This window comes from Osmia bicornis, chromosome 10 (genome assembly GCF_907164935.1).
Source record: "Osmia bicornis bicornis chromosome 10, iOsmBic2.1, whole genome shotgun sequence".
Classification (NCBI taxonomy): Eukaryota; Metazoa; Arthropoda; class Insecta; order Hymenoptera; family Megachilidae; genus Osmia; species Osmia bicornis.
Window position 1 is genome coordinate 1,340,779 of NC_060225.1, and position 18,009 is coordinate 1,358,787.

An 18,009-nucleotide genomic window follows, 5' to 3' on the forward strand; every position below is an offset into this window, starting at 1 on the left:
CAGGTGAAGCTACCAAGAGGTGCGCGTCCCCAAACACCGAAGATAACGGTACCTCGAAGCGGAAACCGTCCACCATGACGGACACTACAGCGCCACCTCGTGCTCCTCTGAGGTACCCTGCGGAGTATAAGGGTTCGGCCACCATAATCCTAACCCTAAATAATGATCGATGCAAAAAAAAGCAAGTCGCAAAATATGATGTCCATCGCCAAAGTTGTGAGTTCTTTAAAATCCGGCGCTCAGTCCATGCAGCCGCGTGGTTTCAACAGGGCTGAAGTAATGTTTAACAACAGCAAAGAAGCGAACCTATTCCTGGACTCTCCTGCTCTTCATGATGCTGGCATTTCGGCTTTTGTCCCCAGACAAAAAATCGAAAAAAAGGGCCTCCTCAAAGGCATTTGTCTCGACGTTAGTATGGAGGAGCTTATGGAGCTCTCTCTTTCTCCATGCAAAATCACCTTTGCAAAACGTCTAAATAGAAAGATACGTGATCCCGACTCCAAGGAGATATCCTGGGTTCCGTCTGAAACCGTCCTCCTAACCTTTGAAGGGTCTGTAGTTCCCGAGAAGATTCAGGTGTTCGGACTTCTCAATAAAAATATTGAACCTTACATCGAACGGGTTAGAACCTGTGTCAATTGCAGAGGCTATGGACACACCGCTTCTAGTTGCAGAGGACCAACCATCTGCTTCAACTGTGGCGAACATAAAAAAGATGAACAGCACTCCTGTAACGCTCCTACTGGTTGTCTTCATTGCAAGGGTGACCACTCTACCTTCCACCCGGATTGCCAAACTATGATTTTCAATCAAGAGGTTAATCGAACCCTTGCCTTCCACGATGTTTCTATATACGAAGCACTTGCGCAAACCAGAGAGAAACTTGGTCTTGTAAAACAAAGACCTCCAAGACAGTCATCGGCTATCTCAACCAATCCCTCATCATTTCCTTCTCTTCCCCCATCTACATCTAAAAAAGAATACACTTTGAGAACCATCGGTGGCATTCAGAAGGAACGCCCTGCCAGTCAATGGAATAACAATATCCTAAAAACGTACTCAAAAAATAATACCATTGTCGGCAGCTCTTCTTCAATCACTTCGATATCATTGGAATCTCCTCAGAAGGAATTTTCTTCTGCTAAACCCGCATCGCATTCCTCCAAACCTTCAACATCCTCTCACACAAACCGGGTAACAACCCAACAAAACAGCAGCATAAAATCCAAATCTCTTCCCACCAGCAAATTTCTCGTCAAGAACATCTCTTCCTCTTCAATCTCCAAAAACAAGTAAACATGGATACTTCACAAACAGCCAATTTCAATGTGCTGTTTTGGAATTGCCGGAATATTGTCAGTAAGAAGCCAGATTTAGAGCTTATTTCGCCCTCATATGACGTTATAATTTGCGTTGAGACTTGGCTCAACCCTACCTTGTCATTTAGTCTTCCTGGTTTCTCTATAATCAGAAGAGACAGGCCTTGTCGTAGGGGTGGTGGTATCGCCATCTTCTTAAAGAAGAACCTCCTCTGGTCTCACATCAGCTCCATTTTCATCGATGATGAATTGACGGAATCACTCACGATCCGTATTAGTCTAAGCGACTTACGTCTCACCATTTGCACATGCTACAGACCCCCGTCTTCGGATTTCGATCAGGACAAGTGGTATCAGCTCCTGCAACAACTTCAACAGCAGGGACCATTTATTTTGGTCGGTGACTTTAACTGTCACCATGAAGCATGGAACTGCATAAATAATTCACGGGCAGGGGAACATTTTCTTCAAGTTCTTGAAGACACAAACTGTATGGTTCACAACACCAACACTTCGACATATCTTGGACACTTCAACCAACAAGGCAGTAATCTTGATCTTGTTATTTCTCCCTGCAATTTTGCTCACAAAATTCTTACTTCTCAAATTAACGACCCCTGGGGTTCTGATCACTTCCCCTTACACATAACCGTGCAGACTACCCGCTTCATCTTCAAACAACGGCGCAACAGACTCACTACAAAACGAACTGACTGGCGCGCTTACTCTGATCATCTTGAATCTCTCACTCCCGTTCTCCTCTCTAAGGAGTTTCTCGACTTGCAACCTCTCGATCAGTATTCCGTCTTTGTTGAGATGATTCAACAATCCGCTGAATCTGCTACTCCTGCTTCAAAAGGACATTCCAACGGTCGTCTCAAAAATCCTGTTCCATGGTGGGATCAAGAGTGCAGCAAGGAGATTCGTCTTAGAAAGGCCTGCCTTTTAAAATGGCGACACACCGGCTCCTTTCAGGATTGGATTGCTTATAGTAAACAACGGGCTTCCACTAGGAAAACTCTCAGGAAGAAGAAGAAGGAGAGTTTTCAAAAAATGGCTAGCGAACTGAACCGGCAGTCGGATTTAGGCCTCTTCTGGAAACGGATCAAGGTCTTTAAAGACAAGTGGACTAATTCTACTGCTCCCACTCAACAGTCTAGCCTCAAAGATTATCATAATTTGATCGACAAACTTTGCCCGGCTTGGGCCTCTCGTGGTGTCACATTCTCTACCAGAAATTCCAACTCTTTTCTCGATACAGGCTTCACCCTCTTTGAGCTAAACTCCGCTTTGAATAAGGTTAATTGCAAATCGGCTCCAGGTCCAGATCGCATCGACTACCAACTTATTAAACTCCTTCCTCTTGCGTGGAAGTTGTCACTATTGGATATCTTTAATTCTATTTATGAGAACAATTTGTTCCCAGAGCAATGGCATGACAATACCGTCTTCTTCATACCCAAGCCGAATCAAAAAGGTCTTCGTCCCATCACACTCTCTTCCAACCTATGCAAGTTACTCGAAAGATTAATCTCTCAGAGACTCTATTCGTGGCTCGAGTCGATGGGTCTTTTGCCGGAACTCCAGTCCGGTTTCCGTAAAGGCAGATCCACCGCTGACAACATTCTTGCCTTCACAACCCTGGCGCACACCAACCTACTTAATCGGCGCACTACGGCTGCCGCTTTTATTGACATTGATTCAGCCTTTGATCGTGTCCTACCAGATCTATTGTTAGCTAAACTTGAGTTACTAGGGATTTCTGCCAACCCCCTTCACTTCATCGCCAATTTACTTTCGGATAGAAGATCTCATTTCCAGGTGCGGGATGATAGAGGATTCCCACTTGAGATCACACGGCTCACGAACATTGGTGTTCCGCAAGGCGGCGTCCTCAGTCCCCTGCTGTTCATCCTTTACATTGCAGACATCGACTGCAATCTTCCTAGCAACATTCGAGTATACAAATATGCCGACGATATTGTTATTTGTGCAACTGGCGATGATCCTAGTGGTGCCATTGCATCCCTGGAAATTGCTACCAACATACTAAACAAAAACCTTGAGCAAATAGGTCTTAGCATCGCAGCCCATAAAACTAAACTCCTCATAATCAGTGGCAAGAGAAACTTTACTGGCACACCTTCTATTAAGATTAGAAAATCCGTCATCTTCAAATCCACCACGGTCAAATTCCTAGGCATCCATCTAGATCAAAGACTTAACTTTTCTCACCACATCAATGAGCTATGTGCTCACACTCGCAAGACCCTCAACGTTATTAAGTTTCTTCGAGGCACCTGGTGGGGTGCTCACCCTGACACTCTTCTGACCATATATAGAGGGCTCATTCGCTCCAAAATAGAATATTGCCTTCACATTTTTTCTCCTCACCAGCATGGGCTCCTCCAAAAACTGGAGAGAGTCCAGCTAGCTGCTGCTAGATTCTCACTGGGTTTGAGGAACTCCACACCTATCAATGTTACCCTCGCTGAAGCCAAACTTCCACCCCTTACTCTACGTGCTGAGTACCTAGGTAAAAAGCATATCACAAAAATATTGACAAACTTGGCTCATTTTCTCAATAGTCAACTTGCTGCATATTTATCCAGTATTGACAATCTCAGACCACATATCCGCCGCCCTACTAATCTCATTATTCGTGTCATTCAACAAATTTGGTCTTTGAAACCCCTTCTTATCAACTCTAAGGAGTGTTTGTTTGGATCTTATCAAGATCAGTCTGCACCCTCAGTTCTATGTGACACCACTACTGGGCTCAGTTTGAAGAACTCAGATGACATTAATTCAAAATATCAAGAGATCCTTTCTACTAGCTATAGAGGATCCATCCCAATATTTACTGATGGTTCTAAAACACCAACAGGGATTTCCACTGGGGCTGCTTGGTTCTGCCCAGAGCTTGGGCAGGCAGAAGCTATGAGCATTCATTCTCATGCCTCAGTTTTTACGGCCGAATGCTTGGCTATTTCCAGAGCTCTTGACTTGGCAAAGAACCACCCAGACATGGCTTTTACTATCTTCACTGACTCGTTGAGCTGCATCCTTGCCATTCAAAATCCGATCAACTGCTTGACCCACTTTTACGCAAGAGAGGTTCTTAACAAAATCAACAATTTTGGTGGGATCTCTCTTCCTCATAAACCTAGACTTGTCTGGATACCTGCTCATCGGGGCTTGACTGGCAATGAAGAGGCTGACAAACTGGCTAAACACGCTACTAATGCAGCTCACCATCCCTATTGGAAACTACCTCCTCAAGACTTGCATATAGTTTATGCATCTCAAATGTGGGAGGAAGCAGATGCTATCTGGTATAACAAGGCCCAACCAGGCAATCCTAAACCGACTGGCATAAAATACTTCAAGACATTCTTTCAAAGTACGAGAAAGCATTGGTTTACGGGGAAAAATTTACCGAGGGTTATCACCTCGTGGATCTGTCGAGCTCGATCGGACCACTACAGTCTGGGAGAGTCCCTCTTCAAGATCAAGCAAACAAGCAGTCCTCTATGTCGCTGCGGTATCATGGAAGATAACCTCAATCACGCACTCTGGCAGTGCCCTCTACTAGATCACCGACCTGAACTCATTAATGGTCTTCGGCGTCAGGGCTGGCAACCTCCCTGGTGCATAGAGACCTTTCTCGCCGGTCCACACCTCAAGGAACTATATACTATATCGCGCTTCTTACAAAAAAACAATATTTCTATTTAATTAAGTTTGTTCATCTCTGACTTTTCTACTGACTTTATATGAATTTACTGTAATGATATGTACCACTTATTGCTGTTCCGGATCTATGAGCTTGTATGGAGCTTACGATCCTTTTTCAATAAATACAATACAATACAAAATACAGCTACGTCTAGTTTTCGAAGTCCCGCGTTGCTCCCTTTCCTTGGGAGGGGTTAGGGGTCTGTCGCTTGCCTCGAAGCTCCTCTTGAAGGGTAGTCCTGGGTAGTTCTGTCCATCGGCCCGACACCGGTGGGCAGAGAGAAAGGGGTAAGGTGAGGGAAGGGTTAGGAGTTATCTTGATATGGGCGTGTGAGGTGGGAGAAGCGCAGCGATTGTAACGGGGGGCACGGGTGTCACCACGTTACAATGTAAAATAAAGAAAATATATTAAATTTTTACAAAAATATAATAAATATATATATATATGTCAATAATAATATACAATTAATCACAATCATACATACAATAAACCACACACTCTGCTCGCAGATTATACTTAATACATTAATACCATGTTTCTTGGTTTGGTTGGATGGTCGGATCGCTGATGCGTCCTTATCCGAAGGACTGGATTTCGAGGCGGTGTGAAATAACGAGAAACTTTTTAATAAAGTAATGATCGTCACTTTATTTTGTTACACTGTGCTCCGTTCTCTGGCACTTAGTCAGAACGAAAATGTACGGATTTTTTAATAAAGAATCGGTTGAATGAATTTACTGTCACTTTTGTTATACACTGGATATCGATCGAAATCTGGAATTATTCTAAAATCGTTAAACGGTTGAGCGACACGCGTGTCTCCGTGGAACCGCCGCATGGTGGGGGCTGCGCGTAGCCCTATAATTTTAGATTTGCGCAGTGACGTCACGGCGACTAATGCGACGCTCTAACTATAAGGTGTATACCGAACACGCTGGGCTCCGTTGAATGAACTCGTTCAAGAACTTTGTTGGGCGTCAGACTCGACATTAATATCAATCGGCAAGAAACATAATTTCGAAATGGGTCGCTTATACGTTGAGTTCGCTGTTTTGATTGTTACGACGCGAATTATCCGGTCGGTGCCGGGGTGACAATCAATTATGCGTGCTAATTCCCATTGTGCTGGTGGAGTGCGTTCATTTCGCAACAGGACAAGCTGACCGATTTTTGTGAGGTTTTGCGCGACTCTCCACTTCGGACGCTGATGAAGAGTATGTAAATATTCGGTATGCCACGCTTTCCAAAAAGTTTCTGTAATTCGCTGGATTAACTGCCAACGTGACAGTCGGTTTTCTTTTAATTCTAGTACGCTTGGTTCCGGAAGTGAGGTTAAGGCCGATCCAAGTAAGAAATGACCTGGTGTAAGTGCGTTATAATCATCGATGCAATCAGACATGACGACGAGCGGACGAGAATTTAATGCGGCTTCGATACGACACAGTACTGTGGTTAATTCCTCAAAGGTGAGTGTATGAGTACCGATGGATCGGCGTAAATGGTGCTTAACACTTTTCACCGCTGCCTCCCACAACCCTCCAAAATGATTGCTGATGGGGGTAAAAAGTGCCAAGTGACCCCATCTACGGCGAGCTTATTATGGAGATTGGTATCTCGTAGAGATTCTCGGTGAGCTTTTATCAATTCCTTGTTTGCTCCTTGAAAGGTCGTTCCCTTGTTTGAATACATGGATTTTGGAATTCCGCGTCGGGACACAAATCTCGTATAAGCTGCTAGGAATGCGGCTGATGTATACAGTAAAACCTGGATATATGCAACAAAAGTTTGTCTAGATATATGCAACATCGCTATCCCCTCCACTTGGGGGGATCCCCCTAAACCGAACCGATCCGCTCGGCGAGGAAACCGTGTAATATGATCCGACCGTAATATCGGTGTGACTAATACTAATTGAACGATAAAACTTTTTTATTTTTAACTTTTTCTTAATGAAACTTTTACTAACGCATTTGTGGGATTTTTCTGATTAAAATGGTACCAAACACGGTATGATTTGAATTATATTTATTTATTAAAATAATAATAACCCAAAAGTGAAATATACTAATCCCGAGGCAATAGAGGTAGGCAATCAACATGAAAATATTTCTAGCAAAGTACTAAACTGGTCGATGGCTTCATAAACTTATTGTTGCCACGGTTCAGTTCAGAATATTTCTAAGCAGCGGAACTACTGACTTCAAATTAGGTGCTTTATGATGTTAGGAACAGCCCGTGATTTCCATGAAACCGGACAGTTTCTTCCTATTGAAAATAAAAGTAATTTACAAGCTAACAGTAATAACAGAATGATAATAGAATAAATAAACAATAATAATAAAATAAACAATATAGAATTGACACCTCGACTACATATGTATAAGGCAGGCCGTACACCTACATCAAACACGCAACATGCAGCATGTAACACGTCGCATGTTGTGTACGAACGTAAAATAGGTAACGCGGCATGGTACAAACGATTTGTACGGACGCAGAATCGACACCAAGACTGGATATATGCAACATTAAATGCCCAGAATCGACACCAAGACTGGATATATACAACATTTAAATGCCCAGAATCGACACCTCGCTTGGATATATGCAACGTTTGAAACCCGAGCCGACGCCGCAACTGGTTTTCATTTCCAATCCTCCTTTGCTTTTCGCCAACTTTTAACATCAATTTTAGCAAGTAATTATAATTCAAACTATATCGTGTTTGGTATCATTTTAATCAGAAAAATTTCACCAATGCGATAGTAAAAGTTTCAGTAAAAAAAAGTCAAAAATAAAAAAGTGTTATAGTTGAATTAGTATTAGTCACACCGATACGTTTCGGCTCTTTCCTTTGATCATCGGACATCTCTCTTTCTACCACTGTCTGTCCATTTCTACGTTCACGCTTGGCTGCTCGTCGCGTGTAACCCGAGATTCGACACCTCGACTGGATATATGCAACGCCTGGGTCCCAATGTTTGTTGCATATATCCAAGTTTTACTGTAGTTGCTTATGAGATCTAAATGGACGGCCTTTGTTGCCATACAAACAAATACTGCTATATAAGCTTTGTGCGATTTGTGTCTTCGTCCCGATGTAGTACGAACGTGAATCGGGCCTGCGTAGTCGACACCTATATTTATGAATGGTCTTTCTACCGCAGTGACTCTGGATGCCGGTAAATCTCCCATGAGCTCAGACGGAACGGATGCGCGATGACGCGCGCAAGGTACACACCTATATAAAACGGATCGTATCGTGGTGCGTGCTCGCAAGATCCAGTACTCACGTCGCAAACAGGCAAGAGTGAGTTGCGGACCTGCGTGTAGATGGATTACGTGCGTATGACTTATTATCTATGATAGTAGTGGATGGGAGCGTAGAATGATAGGTTTCTTTGTGTTTTCAGGAAATTGCGAGTGTGCAAGTCGCCCTTTCGCCCGAATAAGCCCGTCTGAATCTAGGATAGGGTTAAGTGAAAGCAACGTGCTGGATTTTGGGAGAGCCTTTGTCGCAGACAGACTCCTAAGCTCATCCGGAAGCAACTCGGATTGCATCCTACTCAACCACAGGAATTTTGCTTTCTGAATCTCGTCGGGTTGAAGAGGAGGCACTGCTACTATTGACTTAATGGTGAGTTGTAATTTAATTTTGTTCGTATGTCCGTAGCGGAGGTTAGAAGTAAAACGAAGTATGTAAGCCGTCACTCGAAGTAGTTTCGACCAAGAAGAGTATCGCGTTGGTAGATCCCAGGGATCCGTATTAGAAACCGCGGACATTATTTTTGGAATTTTCTCCTCCTCGTGAGAATCGACTATTCTAATATTGGATTTTGGCCAACGTCTTCGCTTTGTTTTAACCATGAAGGTCCTGACCACCATATGGAATGACTCTTTAGTTCCGGTGGCGTAAGACCGCGGGTTGCGCAATCAGCAGGATTACTATTTGTTGGAACATGATGCCACTGTGCTTCAGGTAGAAGAGACTAAATTTTAGAGACTCGATTGGCGACAAAAGTCTTCCAACGAGTTAGAGGTTGGCTAAGCCAGGCGAGAGTGATGCTTGAATCGGTCCAACAGTGAACATTGTGATTGATAAGCGATAAGGAATTTTCCACAAAAACAACAAGACGTGCCAACAATACAGCTGCACATCATTCTAATCTCGGTACGCTTAATGTTTTAACGGGAGCTACTCGTGATTTGGCAACGAGAAGCGAAACGAAGACATTGTCGTCTGGGAGGACGCTTCTATATAAACCGAAGCGGCGTAGGCTTTAGTGGATGCATCGGCAAATCCGTGGATTTCCTGATGTAGCGCGATGCCATTGACTGTTTTGCGAGGAATCGTGATCTTATTCAAATCTGGTAAATGAGTGTAGTAATCTTGTCATTCTAGGAGAATGTCGTTAGGAAGAATGTCATCCCAATCATATTGGAGTGACCACAATTTTTGCATAAACACTTTCGCGGGTATAACGACTGGGGTTAACAACCCCATCGGGTCGAAAAGTTTTGCAATTTGAAAGAGAATTGTCCGTTTCGTATTGGCAAGATTCGAAGAAATGGTGACTCGAAATTGAAAATGATCGAGCACTGGATTCCATTCTAAATCTAAAACTGAGCAGGTCTCCTCGATATTAAGGAGTTTATTTTTAGCAAGACCGTGATCGCGCGGATCATTTAATAGAGTCGGATCATTACTGGCCCATTTGCGTAAACGAAAGCCGCCTTTGTTTAACAGGTTTATGGTTTGGTCGCGAATGGTTCGCAAGAGATCTTTGTCGTCTGCTCCGAAGAGACAGTCGTCGACATACGTTTGATCCTTTAATACTGAAAGAGCTAGAGGATATTGATGACCTTCGTCCACTGCCAGCTGATTTAAAACGCGAAGAGCTTGATAAGGAGCTGATTTGATGCCATACGTGACGGTACGGAGTTGATACTCCTCAACGGACTGTTGTGACGACGGACGCCATAAAATGCGTTGAAAATCTGCATCTCGTGTATCAACTAAACTCTGACGGTACATTTTCTCGATGTCCGTGGTATATACAAAACGGAATCCTCTCCATCGGAGAAGAATTGCAATTAGATCAGTTTGGAGCTTGGGTCCGGTTAAGAGATGATCATTTAGAGAAGTGCCGTTTGAAGTTCGGCGAGAAACGTTAAATACGACGCGAAGGCGAGTTGTCGAACTACTTTCACGAAGCACTGCGTGATGAGGAATATAATAAATTTGGTTGGTTGTTTGAACCGGATCTGTTGGAACCTTTTCCATATGGCCTAAGGCTTCGTATTCTGAAAGGAATTCTTTATAGGTTTCGGTATTTACGTGGTCGCTTTTAAAGCGTCTTTCAAGAGAGAGAAGACTTTTCATCGCGGCAAAACGAGATTCGCCTAAATCTATAGGGGGTTCGCTCTTGAACGCGAGTCGAACTGTGTAACGCCCTTCCGACGTACGAGTATGAGAGGATTGAAAGTGTAATTCACATTTTTCTTCCTCAGGTGAGAGCACGGATTGAGTTGGGATATTTTCGACTTCCCAGAAGCGGCGAAGATCTGCATCGAGATTTTCTAACAACGTAGCGTGATGGGCATCCACAAAGAAAGGTAGGGACGTAGGACCAGATAGGATCCATACCAGGTGCGTATTTTGCCCGATCGGTTCACTTGTAAAACCTTTCCGAACTCCCCGAAACCCCAAATATAAAACGGTATCCACATCAGACCAGTAGTTTCGGAGATATTAATTAAAAACTTTCGCAGAATGCATAGAATTCTGCCTATACAGACATGACTAACACAACCATCCCCGCTGTAGAAATCGTGTTCGTCGAGTGTCAAGTAGCCGATGACACAGTAGGGGGGTCGCGACCTGAGTATTTATAGGGTGTCTCATTCAGTTGTGATCATTGTGCCATTTTTTAAAGTAATTATTCTTGTGTTTTAGGCCCGACACCCCCGCCACGGAGAATATAACCTAACTTAACCTACTACGGTTTGATATTCGTAGACGAACAAAGTGTTACCTTCTGTTCGTATATGTATAACTGGCAAATTCGCCTTACATATGCCTTACATTATTGGGTAAAATTCTGTGTAAAGTTGTTTGCGAATATTTCGACTGCTTATGTTATTTCCATTAAAAATAAAAATCATATTCGTATTCAGCATATCAAAACGAGTAAAACGACGAGATTAATGTAAACGTGAACCACAGTTTACAAAATATTGCGCTTTATACATATAGAACACCCTGTAGATACCCAGGTTGAGACCCCCTACCGTGTCATCGGCTGCTTGACGCTTGACGACCACGATTTCTACAGCGGGGATGGTTGTGTTAGCCACGTCTGTATAGGCAAAATTCTATGTATTCTGCTAAAGTTTTTAATTAATATCTCCGGAACTACTGGTCTGATGTGGATACCGTTTGTATTTGGGGTTTTCTCCCTCCCCCCTCTCCCCCCTTCAAAGTCCATGTTGATCGGCCACCGGGACAATTCGGAACTACTGCCATCTCGGGGAACAAATGTTCGTCAGGGAGATGAACAAATGATTCCTCTTTTTGATCCATCGAAGGACGATTTGGTGGTCGAGAAATGGATGGAACGTGTGGATGGATTGGCAGAACAATTTGACTGGGATGATCGATCAATATTGAGATTGATCGCGTCTCGATTACGTGGACACGCTAGACAATGGTATGACACAGGTTTACAAGTCACCACAACATGGACCGAAACAAAAGCAGGAATGATCCAGCAATTTCGTAAGTCCGTTCCTTTCTTAAAGTTATTTAAAGAAGCTGCATTGTACAAAGCTAGCCCGGGACAATCGTTAAGAGACTATTGTTTCCAAAAGTTAAATAAAATACGGAACCTTGATATTGTCATTCGAGAGGAGTACCAAATTGATATGGTAATCGATGGGATCAAGGACGATAATATCGCGAGAACGGCCCGGGCTGCTAGACAAACGCATACGAGTGAGTTGTATTCCTATTGTTAGAAAATAGGTTATGATAAATGAATCCTTTGTTTATATTTTTAATAATTAATACTTTATTGAACGCTCTTGGAAGAGACACCTTTCAATGAGACTCTCACGAGAGAACTAACTCGGCAGCCAAACGAGAACCGACCGCTAAAAGCCTCTCTTGTGTTTATACGAGGCCCTATCGCATCTTTATATAAACAGTTAGCCGAATTCTACGAGGCAATATGCGTAATAAAAATTCAACACTTCTCTCCATCAGAATAAAACCATTTAATAAAGATTAATTTTTGTACTGGTTTTCTCAGAGAAAACCTAACACCTATATGTCTACGTTGGGGAATATATCAAACATGAATGAACTGCGTCGCGCTAGCACGAGTTCGCAGCCAAGTAAATCGCATCATCGCGCGTCGGAAACGCACAAGTCGCGCCCTAATACGGTGGTAACTGAAGAGGCGGGAATCAGCAAGAGGCGACCGGCTATTAATTGCTTTAACTGCGGTATCGATGGTCATTTCGCGAAGGAATGTAAAAAACCTTGAATGGAATGTTCGAAATGTAAGCGGCTGGAACACACAAAGGAAAAGTGCCCCGGTACGAAGGAGATAAACGAGGTGGGAGTCGTAACTAATTGTAAGTGTGCTAACAACATGTACGAGCGCACGGTGCGGGTGAACGACGATAAAGTTAAAGGTTTGATCGACACGGGAAGCGCGTGTACATTAGTACGAGCATCAGTATCGAGCAAATTTGACTTGCCGATAACCACAACTTCGGAGACGATTTTGAAAGGGTTTGCGGGTCAAATATGTACAACCGATAAGAATACTTGCATAACGTTGAAAGTAATGGAAGCTTCAACCACGGTCAACGCGCTAGTTGTGACAGACGAACAGCTAGCATACGATATTATTATTGGTCGTGATTTCTTAGATCAGGAGTGCATAATAATGCTGAAACGCGGGCAAGAGTTGATAGTAAAACAAACACCCAATGAATGTAACGACGGGGAGGAGATCCAGAGCGTCAACCTCTGCGAAGTTCTAGCGGAGAAAAATATAAATTACGGGAACCTTGATGAAAGTCAAAAATGGAAATGTGAAGAATTGTTGGAAGAGTTTCGGGATTGCATTTCGTCATCGATGCGGGAACTCGGAAAAACGAACGGCGCGTCGATGGTAATCAAATGTATGACTTCCGATCCAGTAGTCTATCGACCATATCGTTTAGCGGAAGCCGAGAAGAAAATCGTGAGGGAAATGATTCGAGAAATGCTAGACAACAGGATCATTCGCGAGTCGAGTTCTCCGTATGCCAGTCCGATACTGTTGGTAAAAAAAAACCAACGATTACCGAATGTGCATCGATTACCGCAAGTTAAACGCGATTACGGTAAAGAATAAGAACCCTTTACCGTTGATAGAGGATCAAATAGATAAACTAGGGGGTAACCGTTATTTCATCGGATTAGATCTAGTCAGCGGTTGTTACCAAATACCCGTCGCCGAAGAGTCAATTGCCAAGACAGCTTTCGTCACTGTGGAAGGTCATTATGAATTCGTAAGAATGCCCTTCGGTTTGGCTAATGCGCCGGCTGTAGTTGAAAGGATAATCAATAAAATCTTAGAGCCATTACAGGACGGCATAGCGATCCCATACATAGATGACATTATTATCCCATCTAGGATAGTGAGAGAGGGTTTTGACCGTTTACGACAGGTACTGACCGTGTTACGAAAACACAATTTAACGCTGAGGTTGAGCAAATGCTCATTTTTCCAAACCACCATACAGTATTTAGGAAGAGAAATTAGCGAGGACGGTGTGCGACCAGGACAACGGAAAATTGAAACGGTGGTACATATGGAAGCGCCACAGACAATAAAACAGGTTCGCCAATTTTTAGGATTGGCAAGTTATTTTAGAAAATTTGTAAGAAACTTCGCTACCATAGTCGAACCGCTGACGTGACTAACCCGAAAAAATGTAACATGACAATGGTCAGAGCAACAAAGAAACGCGTTTAACACGGTCAAAACGAGACTCACGACACGACCAATATTAGCAATATGTATATATATTCCATCCTTCTTCTACTAACCGATGTCACTGCTCAGTCGAGCGTGAAATTTATTACCTTAAACATCGGCTTCGCGCTTTCATGGACCTCTCACTCATTTCTCGTACCTCTCACTTTGCGGGCGACTTCAAACAAAGAAGAGGGAATAGCGAGTTGCTTATTTCGAAGCAGAGACCACTTGCTTATTTCGAAGTATTACTGTATTCGACCCAGCAAAAGAAACAGAACTGCATACTGATGCAAGTTCGATAGGAGTGGGAGCGATGTTGATGCAGAGGAAAGCGGATAAAGAAATGGTCGTAGTAGCCTATTACAGCAAGCAGACTACGATGGACCAGAGGTGTTATCATTCCTACGAGTTAGAGGCTATGGCGGTAGTATTAGCACTACGTTATTTTAGAGTATACCTGTTAGGGTTAAAATTTAAAGTTGTAACCGAAAAAAGACTTGTTACCACGTCTACCTATATACAGGGTGTTATGTAACGCATTTTCACGCTCCTAGGTGGTGGTAGGGGGGATGATTCTGAACAACTTTTTCCTTTGCGAGAAATTGATCCGAAGCTTCCTTTTTGAATTATTAAGCAAAAACACTGACCAATCCGAGCGCGTATAACGCGCGGGCTCAGGGGCGGCAGCGTCGGCTACGAAGCGGGGCTTGACGTAGGTCGCGAACGAACGGCTCGGCACCCCGTTTACATAGCACAATAAAAAAATTAAACTAGTTAAACATTTTTTGTTGTTGTTCAAAACGAATACGGAATCTAATCTCTTGTCGCCTGTCCTTATGTAAAAAAGGAAATTTTAAACATTCTAAATAACAAATAAAAATGTTTGAAATGAAATAATCAATACAAATTTTAAAACAATTTCAGTGAAACTTACCCATTCGTTCGTAAATTCCTATCTGGGTCAATCCTGGGTTATTGTGTCAGTCTTCATCATTTGACGAAGAAACGCGTGTGCAGAACAGCTGATTTCACGGTCGGGCTAGTGAACTTGCCTCGTTTATTGCACTTAGGTACAATAAACGCTTTTGTGTGGTCGTTTCAGTGAAAAAATCGACCCCGAAAGGGACTGCGCGAGTGCGATACCTAAGTGCAATAAACGAGGCGAATTCACTAACCCGATCGTGAAATCAGCTGTTCTGCTCACGTGTTTCTTCGTCAAGTGATGAAGACCGACACAATAACCCAGGATTGACCCAGATAGGAATTTACGAACGAATGGGTAAGTTTCACTGAAATTGTTTTAAAATTTGTATTCATTATTTCATTTCAAACATTTTTATTTGTTATTTAGAATGTTGAAAATTTCCTTTTTTACATAATGACAGGCGACAAGAGATTAGATTCCGTATTCGTTTTGAACAACAACAAAAAATGTTTAACTAGTTTAATTTTTTTATTGTGCTATGCTAACGGGGTGCCGAGCCGTTCGTTCGCGACCTACGTCAAGCCCCGCTTCGTAGCCGACGCTGCCGTCCCTGAGCCCGCGCGTTATACGCGCTCGGATTGGTCAGTGTTTTTGCTTAATAATTCAAAAAGGAAGCTTCGGACCACTTTTTCGCAAAGGAAAAAGTTGTTCAGAATCACCCCCCCTACCACCATCTAGGAGCGTGAAAATGCGTTACATAACACCCTGTAGATGGTGGTTGGAGGTACAAGATTTTACTTTCGATATAGAGTACCGAGCTGCACCAAGAACGGCGCATGTAGACGCACTAATTGTAAGCCGGAATCCCGCGTCAATATTGGAAATCAGTCAAATCGACTTGACGGAAGCAGATTGGTTACTATCAGCTCAGTTATAAGACGAGCAGTTGCAACGGATACGACGAGTGCTTGAAAACAAGCAGAAGACCGACGAGACAAAGCAGTATTTTAAGGAGTACATGCTAAAAAGTGGGAAGATCCATAGACGACTGACGGATCAGGCGACAGCGTGGGTGGTGCCACGGAATGCCCGCATGCAAATTTGCAGACTGTGTCACGATGATGCGGGACATTTAAGTGCCGAAAAGACGATACAAAGGATCAGAAGAAACTACTGGTTTGCAGGTATGCACCGGTTCGTAACAAAATACGTGGCAACGTGTTTAAATTGTGCATATTATAAGAATACCTCCGGGAAAAAGCAATGCAAACTGAACATTTTCGAGAAGGTCCCAATTTCCTTTCACACGGTCCACGTTGACCATGTGGTGGGACCGTTTGAAACAAGCATCAAGCATAACCGATATTTATTAGTCCTGGTAGACGGATTTACGAAATTCACAGTTATTGAACCAGTGAAAACCCAAAAAACACGTCACGTGATTAAGATTTTGATGGATCTGGTTCATTTATTCGGTTCACCGACGCGCATAATAAGCGATAGAGGGACGGCATTCACATCGCAGACCTTTAAGGAGTTTTGCGCTGCATACGGAATAAAGCACGTGCTGAACGCGGTAGCAACACCTAGAGCCAACGGTCAGTGCGAGAGGTATAATAAGATTATTGTAAACGCATTGGCAACAACAGCCGCAGGTAAAGACCCAAGAAAATGGGACGTGGAGGTAAAGAAGGTACGAGACGACACCGATGTAGGCGTTAATAGGGTGTAATGTAAAATGCGCGGCCGAAGCACGCAAATTAAATGAAATACAGAACGAGATAGAACGAATGGATCTGACGGAGTTACGAGGTAGAATATCAGATCACATCACGACAGAACAACAGAAACAGAAGGAACGGTACGATAAAGCGAGACGAGAAGCCAGGAAGTATAACCAGGGCGACTTGGTATTGATACAAATTACCAGTGAGCCTGCAACGGGAACCAGCCGCAAATTATTCCCAAAGTTTAAAGGTCCTTTCCGAGTTCGTAAGGTTCTTCTAAACGACCGATACGAGGTGAAGGACTTGCGAAAAGTAGTCAGACGAACACGGACAGTGGCCGCTGCCGATCACATGAAACCGTGGATCGTTATTAAAGAGGATAGTTAACTCTTTGATGGAAGGGTTAGATTGATGGATGATGAATCCATCAACGATGTTTGGTCTAGGTGGACCGAACAAAAGCTTTAGAAGGGTACAACGGTACCGAACGGTCGACCCAAGAACATGCGACGGCGTGTTGCTTGGGCGATGTTCAAAAAGTATGTACGGGAGATGCAACGGCACTGCCACCCTACAAATACGAGCGTGGGGGTGCGACGGCACCACGAACGGTGCGTCGCTTATAAGACCAAACGGAACGTGTATAGTAAGTACAACGATACTACCGCACAGCAGGTATCAAAAATATAACTGGACAGGTACAACGAAACCACATTCAGTAAGCCGGACATCTTTGCTAGGAGCAAAAGCATAAAAACAAAAAAACAATAAAATGGAGCAGTAAAATGGGGTCCCTGGCAATAAACAAACAGTTCAATGACAACTGAATACGAAAAGGAATGTTAGAATAAAGAAAAAATGGAAATAAATGACTCCGAGTAGACGATTGAACGATTCGATTTATTCTCCACGAGAGCAACGAGCGAATTGTTCCGACGAAAAACCCGTAAAGAATGCCCATTTCGGGCCTGGAGAGTCCTTTTCCCTCTGCGGAAAACTCGAGGACTCTTGATGAGTTTATGACGCTCTGTCGCCGTAGTGTCGGGCCCAATCACCCGAGTGTCCTGACGACTGTCTTGCAGCCACGTGCGTTCCGTATGGGGTCAATGGTCAGTTAGCTTTCGAATTTTCCAACAGGAAATAATACGATTCAGGAACCTATGAATGGAAAGACGAAAATCTCGACCTCGAAAGTCGAGGACAAACTCACGAACAAGGATAAGTCTATTTAATTTGATCTACAAGAATTGTGTTAATAATTTAC

At 43.3% G+C, this 18,009-nt stretch overlaps 1 protein-coding gene across 1 annotated transcript; it reads left to right on the forward strand.

Moving 5' to 3' along the window:
- Window positions 1–11,544: 11,544 nt before the first annotated feature.
- Window positions 11,545–12,327, forward strand: LOC114881970. The gene is made up of 2 exons (XM_029198861.2): window positions 11,545–12,052; window positions 12,149–12,327. The coding sequence occupies exons 1-2, from the start codon at window positions 11,545–11,547 to the stop codon at window positions 12,325–12,327; spliced, it is 687 nt and encodes a 228-aa protein (XP_029054694.2).
- Window positions 12,328–18,009: the final 5,682 nt, after the last annotated feature.